At 42.0% G+C, this 11936-nt stretch overlaps 2 protein-coding genes across 2 annotated transcripts; one reads left to right on the forward strand and one right to left on the reverse strand.

The window, feature by feature from the left end:
• Positions 1–3796: 3796 nt before the first annotated feature.
• On the forward strand, positions 3797–7586 carry LOC308146082 (chymotrypsin-like protease CTRL-1). The gene is made up of 6 exons (XM_080517730.1): positions 3797–3843; positions 4288–4302; positions 4448–4619; positions 5826–6094; positions 6747–6895; positions 7046–7586. Exons 1-6 carry the CDS (start codon positions 3810–3812, stop codon positions 7358–7360), a joined length of 954 nt encoding a protein of 317 aa, XP_080373856.1. The 5' UTR covers positions 3797–3809; the 3' UTR covers positions 7361–7586.
• A 101-nt stretch (positions 7587–7687) lies between these two features.
• On the reverse strand, positions 7688–11484 carry aldoab (aldolase a, fructose-bisphosphate, b). The gene is made up of 7 exons (XM_080517727.1): positions 11372–11484; positions 9878–9996; positions 9346–9612; positions 9070–9230; positions 8506–8764; positions 8229–8428; positions 7688–8092 (listed from the first exon to the last, which is right to left on the reverse strand). Exons 2-7 carry the CDS (start codon positions 9987–9989, stop codon positions 8000–8002), a joined length of 1092 nt encoding a protein of 363 aa, XP_080373853.1. The 5' UTR covers positions 9990–9996; positions 11372–11484; the 3' UTR covers positions 7688–7999.
• Between the last annotated feature and the right edge of the window lie 452 nt (positions 11485–11936).

The raw sequence follows: 11936 nt of genomic DNA on the forward strand, positions 1-11936 counted from the left end.
ACCACTGTTGGTAATCATCAACATCGACACTCAGGTATCACGTCAACTGGAAATCTAATGCAACTGGCAACTCAATTACATTTCATACATGGTACATGCCAACTCTTTCCTTTGTGACCACGAACCCTGTACTCGACCGATACTTTTTCTGAATCCTAAACTGTGCCGTGGTACTTCTGCATTTTAGAATTACTCAATATGTATCAACAAATCGCTCTTATTCCTGTCTACGGCTCATTCTTTCTGGAGCGGAACGCAATCTTATCTGTCTCGAGGTCTTGGGACACTTCTGACTATTGCAGTGGTTTCAATTGAAATGAGGGAAAATTGTTATTTTACATCCAGAGTCTTTATTTTATTGCTTGAGTGCAAAATCAGGTTGCCATCATTCTACTGTTTTGCATAAGTATTGATGTCGAGTAAATGTTTTAATACAAATGATCCTGTTGGCAAATAACTCTTCTCTTCTTCTCTTCTCAATACAGTCCAAATGCTGGTGACTACACACTCTACTTTGGAAGAGACACTCAGGCTGGCCCCAATGCTAATGAAGTCAGTAGAACGTTGACCAGAATCATCATTCATCCTAACTATAACGACACACTTTTTAACAACGACATTGCTCTCATGATGCTCAGCAGCCCACTCAAATTCACTGACTTCATCAGACCTGCCTGCCTGGCAAGTAACTCCAGCCAATTCAACAACGCCACTTCCTGTTGGGCCACCGGCTGGGGCAGGACAGCCCACGATGGTGAGGCAATATCCCTTCATCCATTGTTATCTGGAGCTTTTATCAGAATGTCTCTCAGCTCTTGCGAGCGTTCCTGCTTTTAATACATCTGCATTGAAAGTGTTGCTTCCCAATTGGGGTCGTCACTGCAGATGTGGGCCCGTTTGCATATTCAGGTTTGGTTGAGAAACTCCAGCGAGGAAAATAAAATAAGGTTATGAAACTGCAGACAAGCCTTACTATGAGGGCTCAGTCCTTTTATGGTATTCACAAGCAAGTGCTCACTATATGTGTCACTGATTTGACGACCTGCAAAAATCAGGACATAATATAGGACAAACAGCTCTGATCTCTCAAAGCATGAACTCCGTAAGACCTCTGAAAGTGCTCTTGTGATACCACAAGAGCTGCCACTTTGGAAATGCTCTAGTGTAGTTATTCAGCTCAAACAATTCAAAATCTAGAAACAATTTTCTCATGTTCCCTTATTCAGTATGATCAGAAGCACCAAAAGTAAAAAAGAAGCCAGTAGTCATATTGATAATGCGAGCCAGTGTAAGTTTGATGAAGCTCTTCCTGTTTATATATATTCAGTTTCAACTGTCGCCCAGCGTGTTTAGAGGATTACACACTTCTGGAAATTACTGACACCAGACTGATTTCAGCTTCTCTTTCACAGAGTATTTACCACTTTCCTCCCCACTGCAAGAGGTTCAGATCCCTGTCATTGGAAACAATGAGTGTGCCTGCACTTACATGCCAGTTGAAGAGGCAACGATCACTAAGCAGATGATTTGTGCGGGGCAAGAGAACAAAGGAATCTGCATGGTAATCGCAGAACTCATTACGATTTGATCGCACACTAAAAACACTTCACACGATTTTATGTTTTTATCTGATGTGACGATGAGATTCCGGTGAGGATCTGCCATTCCAGTGTATGTTAACTGCTACATGCTGTTCTATGTTTTTCAGGGGGATTCTGGTGGACCGCTGCAATGTAAACAAAACTCACGCTGGATCCAGTCTGGCATTTCCAGTTTTGTAGTACCTTGTGCGAGGGGCTACCCCGATGTTTTTGCCCGAGTGTCTCAGTTCCAGGCTTGGATCACTGAGCAAGTGGCCGAGGCAAAGGTTAGCTTTGTGACGTTCACGTCCAATGGCGTCGACCCGGACAGCACCTTTGTTTGTCGTACTTACAACTCTGGGAATTCAACCAAGTTTGCAACAGAGCTGGCATTGGTTGTCATCTTGGTGAAGGTGTTTGTGCAACACATTTTAGATTCATAGGAGTTTAAAAAAAAAAAAGAATCTAACGACTTCCTCCCATGATGAAACTATGACAGTGGAGTACAGTTTAGTCTGAATATTTGCACTGCATATCAAGCATTTTTTCACAAATATTATTCATATTCTAAGCTGACAAAGAATATGTTTTCTGCTCCATTAATCACATTGATTGATACTGTAACTATGGATCTACAGAAATGAACCTGTAATTGTTCTCTTGGTGGCAGAGAAGTAAGTTTTCAACAACAGAGACATGCTATACTACTATATGAATGTAACAAATAAAGGATTGTTTGTTCTTAAATTTGGTGTCCAAAAAAACATCTTAAATAAATTGTATGCATATTTAAACGTCAATGCCTCAGTGTTGTCATTCAAGCCTTTATCAAACCAGTGCCTTTACTTGTTAACTGTATTTGTAATTCTTAAAAGTTAGTTCTGCATACATACAAGAATAGCAGCATGATTGAGTGTTGAGATAGGTGTTGCTCTTATCTTTTATTGTGTGTCTTTAGTAAAGACGGACTTCCTTCTTGTTTAAATTGTAAAACAAATATATTAATTAAGAAGTGCTTGAACACATACAGTGCATGTGTTTCATCTCAAACGTTCCAATGCTTCTTGGTTGTCAAATACAGAATTATTTTTTACAGCAAATAGTTCATATGACACTGATGTTCAATGGTGTGCTGCCAGTCTGTTTTCCTCTTTGGGATCTGTTAATTTTACAAAATATCTATTTGATTTGATTGTGTATTATGATGGCCAATTTAATGGATTTGATTTTATATACAAATAACACAGAATAAATAGGGAAGTTTTAAAGTCCAGTACAACAAGTAACACTGAATCCTTCCCCAAAAAACAAAAGAAAACAACAAAACAAAGCAAGTGAAGCAACATTATGGGGTGGATACTTTATTCTTTGGTGCCAGTACAACTCTTGTACTGTGTTTGATGGAAATACACCAATGGAAAAAAAGTGAAGGTTGTGTAAAAAGAGCACAGAAATCTTCACCTGTAAAAAAAGGCATTTAAAAACAAAAAGGTGAGGGAATGGAGACAGAACATTTTTCAGGATCTTCTTGCTGCAGCCTTTCTTCTCCTCCATCTTCTACCGAGAAGTTGGACAGGTGCTGAGGTTACTGTTACTGCAGTGGAGGGCTTGCCCTTTCCCATTGTGATGTCGTGATTGTGGAAGAAGGGTATTTACGTTTAATAAGCGTGGTTGGCCACGAACAGAGAATCTCCACCAGCAGCGCTGCTTCCAGAGGAAGCATACTTTCCCTGGCAGGCCTGGCTGTTTGCCTACAAGAGGAAAAAGGAAGATATTATTATATGTATATTGTATTTTGTACATGATCCAGATGGTTCTTTCATGTAAATAATGAAGAATTTGTCATTTTGAGTGGTATTTATTTATTAGTTCCACATACCAGAGCTCTCTTGATGAACTCATCCTGGCAAGCCTTTCCATTCTCCTTCTTGCCACCCCAAGCTTTCAGGGCAGAGGCCTGCAGGGCGTGGCCATAGGACAAGGTCATACAAAAAACAGCTTTTGCCTGTTATTAAGTGCAAACATATTGTTGCGTTGCAGCTATCTTACTGCATATTGTCTGGAGTAACAGCTGGTATGGAGAGAAACAGGTTTGTTCAGGGAGTGTTCATGTTGCTTATAAACCATTTGGCTGTGGTTCAACGCGGAAAGAAGGTATATGAATAAGACCTGATGAGTAAAGAGGCAGAACACTAGTGACTGAACAGCATGACGACCTGGAGTGTATGGATGTTGTTGCTGAGTGCAGGCCTCACAACGACAGGTGAGACTTTACTTTAATTTAAGTTTATGTTAGTGATGTGGATAGATGTACACTGTATTTCAGTACAACTCTATTCTGAAATGTACTTTTTGTATTTGTACATGTACATTGTTAACATGAAGCCGGACATTATTGATTGATTTATTTATTAATTAATTTTCAGTTGAGCTTCTGATGAATTAAAAACAAATTCACATGTTTTGTTAGTTGATTTGAGTGTCAGGTGACCCGAAATTATTTGCGTGAATATGATGTAATTTAGCAACTGTATACTATATGGTAGTATCACATATTTATCTTGAGCAAAACGCAATCATAGCAAGAAAAAAAAAAGTGGTCTTCTGACTTTAGCACCATCCTGTGGCAGCAACTTACATATACCAACTAATCTTTGTGTCAGAGTTGTTCTGCAACAATAATAACGTTTTTCTCTGGTTTTTGCAGGGTCAAATGCTCAGGGTGAGTACACAAACACCTCATGACTACATATAGAAAACAATCTATACAGTTATAAAATGCTGCCGAGTTTGTTTTGACAATAATTACAGAACATAAATGGAAAACCTTCCCGATTGTCAGACTTCACTGTAAATCTCTTTCCCAGACTGTGGAGTGGCTACTCTAAACTCCCACCGCGTGGTGGGAGGTGGAGACGCCCCGGCTGGATCTTGGCCCTGGCAGGTCAGCATCCACGTTACTGATCTAGGGTTTCATATTTGTGGAGGGACTATCATCAGCGAAGGATGGGTGATGACAGCTGCACATTGCATTCTTCGGTAAGTAATTCTCATCAGCCTGAAATCGATTTCTTGTTCTTACTTTGTTCCCAATTTGACAAATTTGACAATTCTGACTAAATTTGAAATAAAAAAAAAGAATATTTTAAATAGGATTGATTTTATTCAGAAAATAATCACATTCTTGACTCAAAACTATGATGCGAATTAAATTAGAATTTGTATCTTTGCTGATGATTAAGCATCTGTATTCTTTGACAAACATTATATTTCAATAACAAATGTTATACCTGCAAACATGTGCATAGTATGGCTATGAAATTCATCCACCACTTCCATGAGAAAAGGGCCAAGATGCCTTAAAAAAAAAAAAAAAATTGTCTCAATAAAATGAAACACAAGGTGCAAATTTGAAATATTTTTACATTTACCAAAGTCTTTTTCGTCTTTTTTAATTTTAAAGTTCCAACACGTCTCTTTCAGTAAAGACTGTGATTACTATTGCCACCTTTTATATATCAGGCTGTATAGTCTTACAAGAAGTCTACATTAAAAAGCATCAGTAGTTGAGACAGGCAGGAAGTGAAACAAATTGTTATTTCTTCTTTATTGCTGAAGGGAAATGTGCGATAAGCCTCCACACCTAAAACTCTATTCTCAGGGCCACGTTGATAATCTTTAACTCGGCTTCCAGCCTCAGAGAGACACCCTATCACCAACTAATGTTGAAACCACAACCCATTATTTACCACTGTTGGTAATCATCAACATCGACACTCAGGTATCACGTCAACTGGAAATCTAATGCAACTGGCAACTCAATTACATTTTATACATGGTACATGCCAACAGCGTCTCTTTCCTTTGTGACCACGAACCCTGTACTCGACCGATACTTTTTCTGAATCCTAAACTGTGCCGTGGCACTTCTGCATTTTAGAATTACTCAATATGTATCAACAAATCGCTCTTATTCCTGTCTACGGCTCATTCTTTCTGGAGCGCAACGCAATAACATTAATCTTGTCTGTCTCGAGGTCTTGGGACACTTCTGACTAATGCAGTGGTTTCAATTGAGATGAGGGAAAATTGTTATTTTACATCCAGTCTTTATTTTATTGCTTGAGCATGAAATCAGGTTGCCATCATTCTACTGTTTTGCATGAGTATTGATGTCTAGTAAATGTTTTGATACAAATAATCCTGTTGGCAAATAACTCTTCTCTTCTTCTCTTCTCAATACAGTCCAAATGCTGGTGACTACACACTCTACTTTGGAAGAGACACTCAGGCTGGCCCCAATGCTAATGAAGTCAATAGAACGTTGACCAGAATCATCATTCATCCTAACTATAACAACACACTTTTTAACAACGACATTGCTCTCATGATGCTCAGCAGCCCACTCAAATTCACTGACTTCATCAGACCTGCCTGCCTGGCAAGTAGCTCCAGCCAATTCAACAACGCCACTTCCTGTTGGGCCACCGGCTGGGGCAGGACAGCCCAAGATGGTGAAGCAATGTCCCTTCATCCATTTTTATCTGGAGCTTTTATCAGAATGTCTCTCAGCTCTTGCGAGCGTTCCTGCTTTTAATACATCTGCATTGAAAGTGTTGCTTCCCAATTGGGGTCGTCACTGCAGATGTGGGCCCGTTTGCATATTCAGGTTTGGTTGAGAAACTCCAGCGAGGAAAATAAAATAAGGTTATGAAACTGCAGACAAGCCTTACTATGAGGGCTCAGTCCTTTTATGGTATTCACAAGCAAGTGATCACTATATGTGTCACTGATTTGACTACCTGCAAAAATCAGGACATAATATAGGACAAACAGCTCTGATCTCTCAAAGCATGAACTCCGTAAGACCTCTGAAAGTGCTCTTGTGATACCACAAGAGCTGCCACTTTGGAAATGCTCTGGTGTAGTTATTCAGCTCAAACAATTCAAAATCTAGAAACAATTTTCTCATGTTCCCTTATTCAGTATGATCAGAAGCACCAAAAGTAAAAAAGAAGCCAGTGTTGATGATGCGAGCCAGTCTAAGTTTGATGAAGCTCTGCCTATTTATATATATTCAGTTTCAACTGTCGCCCAGCGTGTTTAGAGGATTACACACTTCTGGAAATTGCTGACACCAGACTGATTTCAGTTTCTCTTCCACAGTGCCTTTACCACCTTCCTCCCCACTGCAAGAGGTTCAGATCCCTGTCATTGGAAACAATGAGTGTGCCTGCACTTACATGCCAGTTGAAGAGGCAACGATCACTGACCAGATGATTTGTGCGGGGCAAGAGAACAAAGGAGTCTGTCAGGTTATAGCAGAACTCATTACGATTTGATCGCACACTAAAAACACGTAACAAGATTTTATGCTTTTATCTGATGTGACGATGAGATTCCGGTGAGGATCTGCCATTCCAGTGCAAGTTAACTGCTACATGCTGTTGTTCTATGTTTTTCAGGGGGATTCTGGTGGACCGCTGCAATGTAAACAAAACTCATCCTGGATCCAGGCTGGCATTGCCAGTTTTGGAGTACCTTGTGCGAGGGGCATCCCTGAAGTATTTTCCCAAGTGACTCGGTTCCAGGCTTGGATCACTGAGCAAGTGGCCGGGGCAAACGTTAGCTTTGTGACGTTCACGTCCAATGGTGTCGACCCGGACAGCACCTTTGTTTGTCGTGCTGACAACTCTGGGAATTCAACCAAGTTTGCAACAGAGCTGGCATTGGTTGTCATCTTGGTGAAGGTGTTTATGCAACACATTTTAGATTCATAGGAGTTTACAAAAATAAGAATCTAGCAACTTCCTACCATGATGAAACTATGAGAGTAAAGTTTAGTCTGAATATTTGCACTGCATATCAAGCATTTTTCCACAAATAATTATTCATATTCTAAGCTGACAAAGAATATGTTTTCTGCTCCATTAATCACATTGATTGACACTGTAACTATGGATCTACAGAAATGAACCTGTAATTGTTCACTTGGTGGCAGAGAAGTAGCTTTTCAACAACAGAGACATGCTATACTACTATATGAATGTAACAAATAAAGGATTGTTTGTTGTTTGCTCTTAAAAAACAAAACAAGTGAAGCAACATTATGGGGTGGATACTTTATTCTTTGGTGCCAGTAGAACTCTTGTACTGTGTTTGATGGAAATACACCAGTGAAAAAAAGTGAAGGTTGTGTAAAAAGAGCGCGGAAATCTTCACCTGTAAAAAAAGGCGTTTAAAAACAAAAAGGTGAGGGAATGGAGACAGAACATTTTTCAGGATCTTCTTGCTGCAGCCTTTCTTCTCCTCCATCTTCTACCGAGAAGCTGGACAGGTGCTGAGGTTACTGTTACTGCAGTGGAGGGCTTGCCCTTTTCCATTGTGATGTCGTGATTGTGGAAGAAGGGTATTTACGTTTAATAAGCGTGGTTGGCCACGAACAGAGAATCTCCACCAGCAGCGCTGCTTCCAGAGGAAGCATACTTTCCCTGGCAGGCCTGGCTGTTTGCCTACAAGAGGAAAAAGGAAGATATTATTATACATATATATGTATATTGTATTTTGTACATGATCCAGATGGTTCTTTCACGTAAATAATGAAGAATTTGTCATTTTGAGTGGTATTTATTTATTAGTTCCACATACCAGAGCTCTCTTGATGAACTCATCCTGGCAAGCCTTTCCATTCTCCTTCTTGCCACCCCAAGCTTTCAGGGCAGAGGCCTGCAGGGCACGGCCATAGGAGAAGGTCAGGGCCCAGGCTCTGTGCAGAGGGCACTGGTTCATGGCATTCAGGTTGACGGAGGCCTCCTCCTCACTCTGGCCACCAGACAGGAAGGTGATGCCTGTACGAGATGGAACACGACAGCTGAGAAACAGTTTCAACTCGAGAGGAATTTCATGTGAATGAGTAATGGCTTACCAGGGACTGCAGGGGGCACAGTGCGGCGCAGGGCGGTAACAGTTGACATTGCAATCTCCTGGTTGCTGTACTTGTGTGAGCAGGAGTGTCCGGCAGTGACCATGTTGGGTTTGAGCAGGGTGCCCTCCAGGTAGACGTGGTGGTCAGACAGGGCCTTGTAGACAGCAGCCAGGACCTTCTCGGTCACGTACTGGCAGCGCTTCAGGTCGTGGTCACCGTCGGGCAGAATCTCAGGCTCAACAATGGGGACGATGCCGTGCTGAGGAAGGCAAGAGAAGTCAAAAGGTTTAATTGGATGAGACTGTGAAAGCCAAGCATAACATGGACCTCATTTGGTAAAAACAGAGACTTAATAGAAATAATGTACACTTCATTGTTTGTTCCAGAATAGAAATAAGTTATTATTTTATCCAAACCAAAAACCCACACAGGATGTCAGCTGCATGCAAGGATTTAACAACCCTGTCATTTGATTCGACTGAAGCCAACAGGGTTTTGCAAACTCATTGGAAGCTTGTAAAGTTCAAGGAGAGCCTGTCAGGATCCCCAGTACTTGTGTCTCACCATCTGGCAGATGCTGGCATAGCGGGCCAGGACGTTGGCATTCTCAATGATGGCCAGGCGGGAAGGAGTAGTGGGAGTGATCTTCAGAACACAACGCCACTTGGCAAAATCAGCACCATCCTTCTTGTACTGGGCGCAACGCTCATACAGTCCATCCAGACCTGAGAGGAGAACAAGGATCGATTAGGTACATTTGATTTGACAAAGTTAACGTGGGATTAAAAACTGTCTTTACTATTTAACAATGTCTTGCGTCTAAAGTTTTCCAACGCTTACCCTGGGTGGTCGTCTCGCCGTTGGTTCCAGCCAGGGGGACAACACCTTTGTCGACCTTGATGCCCACCACCATGCCTCTCTCTTTGAGGAACTGTGGGAAGGTCTTGCCATCGTCAGTCTTCTGGTACATGGTCTCATGGAAGAGGATGACGCCACCGATGCAAGGGTTGATGCGGTCGTCAGCGGTGAAGAGAAGCTGGCGGTACAGCCTCCTGTTCTCCTCAGTGTTCTCAGCATTGATGCTCTGGAAACGCTTGGCCACACTTCCTGGAAGTGATGAGAATTTTAGATAGATGAGAGGATGCTCCATTTGATCAGAGAGGAGTGCATGGGTCGGTAAACTAATAGGTATTTGCAGAATATCTTTAGCTCAGATGAGATGAATGCTCATTTGAAGTCACCAACAAGCCATGTTCCTGGTTTTACTTTTGGTGTGGCTTGTAGATAACTGGGATATATTCTAATACATCATGCTTCCTATCTGAAGAACAGTCAGTTCTAAGTGACTTCTCATTCCTATTTTTTAATTTACCAGTGGACTCATCAGCGGCGAGGATTCCCTTGCCGGTGGCAACAATCCTCTGAGCAATATCGCTGAGCTCCTTCTTCTGCTCAGGAGTGAGGAAAGGGTATGCGTGAGGCATCCTGACTCTGGATAAAAGAAGGAGGAGAACATTTTGTTTGTAACAGACAAGACACAAATCAGATATCTCAGAGGGAAGGTTTCGACTCTGCGTGTGGTTTTGCTGGAGAATGTGCGAGAAACTATAAATGGTCTAGATTTATATAGCGCCTTCTAATCACACTGAGGTAGTCCCAAAGCGCTTTACATATCAGCTCATTCACCCATTCACGCACCAATGGGACAGAGCTGCCATGCAAGGTGCTAGTTGACCACTGGGAGCAATTTAGGGTTCAGTGTCTTGCCCAAGGACACTTCAACACATAGACCGGTGTAGACTGGGATCGAACCTCGGACCTCTCACTCCGAAGACGACCACTCAACCACCTGAGCCACGGTCGCCCCACTATAGAATGTGTACGTGTGCTTGTTTGTGTGTAGGAAGTGGTAAAGAAAAAAAATAAAAGCTTCTGGCTGTGTAGTGTTGTTGCTGTCCTCTGGTAAAAAGTCAAGCCAGCTGTCTCGAATGTGTGACTGCAGTTGTTGCAACTATAAGTGCGTCTGCTTGCTGGTGTAACACACTATTCCCCAGGCACATTATATGGTGGCACAGGGGATCCAGTGTCAGAAATTGCACCTCCCCCTACTCAACTACCCTACCCTCTGCATATCTGACCACCCTTGAAACGTCCTGACAAGCATGTGGGTGACCTATTCCATTTTCTAACCTCTTATCCCTGACCTTTTCATTCACTGCCACCTCGCCCTCGCTCCTCCTCCACACTTTCAATAGGTTGGACTAAATATACACAGTGCATTACTGCATTGCACAAGTATCTGAAAGCATTGTAGCTCACAATAAAAGGTGTTACATAAAAGAGAATAGTGCAGCTTCATGTCCAACTCCCGGAGAGTCATGCTTCTCAAGCTTATTCAAATGAGCGATTAAGCTCAGTCTACTGGTGGAAACTTCCAGAATGTGGTAACTGTTTGCGATGCATCAAATACCAGCTGAACTCCACGGTCATGTCGGCTGGAGTGTAAACCTAAACAGCGCAGATTGAAAAACTGCATGGTTTGCAATGAAGATTTGCACTGCAGAAAACCAAATGGCCTATAAAAACCAATAAGATCACTCAGTTTTTCCCTCGATCACACAATGTTTCTGGGTTACATGTGATAGGGATTTCTCAAACTATACATGTGTGAATTTAGACCATCAGAAACCACACACAGGTCCAAGCTATGTGAAATACTCGGCCATTATCTTGAGTATCTGAGCATGGTCATGCACTTAATATGAGACATTAATAACATGTACAGTTGGCAGAACACAAATCCAGCAAAAACAAACATATGTTTAAATTAATTCTTTGAGTTTTCTACTTTTTTTTTTTTTTTTACCTTTGAGGTTGGGAGGAGTGCTGAGAGAACAGAGAGGGAGGGAGAAGATCCTGTCTTCGTCTGCGACACTGTTGCAGCCCACTGGCCCTTGTATTTATCCCCCCATTGTGACCCCTCACATTTCAGCTGCCTGGCTATAAAAAGAACAGGACGCAACCAGAGATGGCCTGTGACATTCAGCAAGACTGGGGCTGGAGTAGCATGACGGTGAGCAGCCAGTGAAAGGGCAAAGAGTGCTTCAGAGAGAACTGGGAGAGGGGCACGTATAGTGGGAGTGGAAGAGGAGTGACTGCGGTAACAGTTGCATAATGGTATGAGGGGAAAACAAAGAAAAAAAGCACTACATTTTATTTCAACTTCAGCATGATGTGGACAGTCCTCACATGCATTTGTTTCTTCCTGCACATCCTTGCAACCTCTACAGCTAATTCTAAAGCAACGGCATGTCAAAATCTCACATAGGATTCAGATCCAGTTAGTTTTAAATTACTTGACCAATAAAAAAACGTGATCACTCAAGATAACACGCACGCACGCACGCACGCACGCACGCACGCACGCACGC

This window comes from Blennius ocellaris (assembly GCF_963422515.1).
Source record: "Blennius ocellaris genome assembly, chromosome: 21".
Lineage (NCBI taxonomy): Eukaryota > Metazoa > Chordata > Actinopteri > Blenniiformes > Blenniidae > Blennius > Blennius ocellaris.

Coding starts and splice junctions, on each gene's coding strand:
- LOC308146082 (XM_080517730.1), top strand. CDS start 3,810: ATGTTGTTGCTGAGTGCAGGCCTCACAACGACAG. Junction 6,095..6,746: donor GGGCAGGACAGCCCAAGATG/GTGAAGCAATGT, acceptor TCTCTTCCACAG/TGCCTTTACCACCTTCCTCC. Junction 6,896..7,045: donor AGAACAAAGGAGTCTGTCAG/GTTATAGCAGAA, acceptor TATGTTTTTCAG/GGGGATTCTGGTGGACCGCT.
- aldoab (XM_080517727.1), bottom strand. CDS start 9,989: ATGCCTCACGCATACCCTTTCCTCACTCCTGAGCAGAAGAAGGAGCTC. Junction 9,613..9,877: donor CGCCGCTGATGAGTCCACTG/GTAAATTAAAAA, acceptor CATCACTTCCAG/GAAGTGTGGCCAAGCGTTTC. Junction 8,093..8,228: donor AGTTCATCAAGAGAGCTCTG/GTATGTGGAACT, acceptor TTCCTCTTGTAG/GCAAACAGCCAGGCCTGCCA.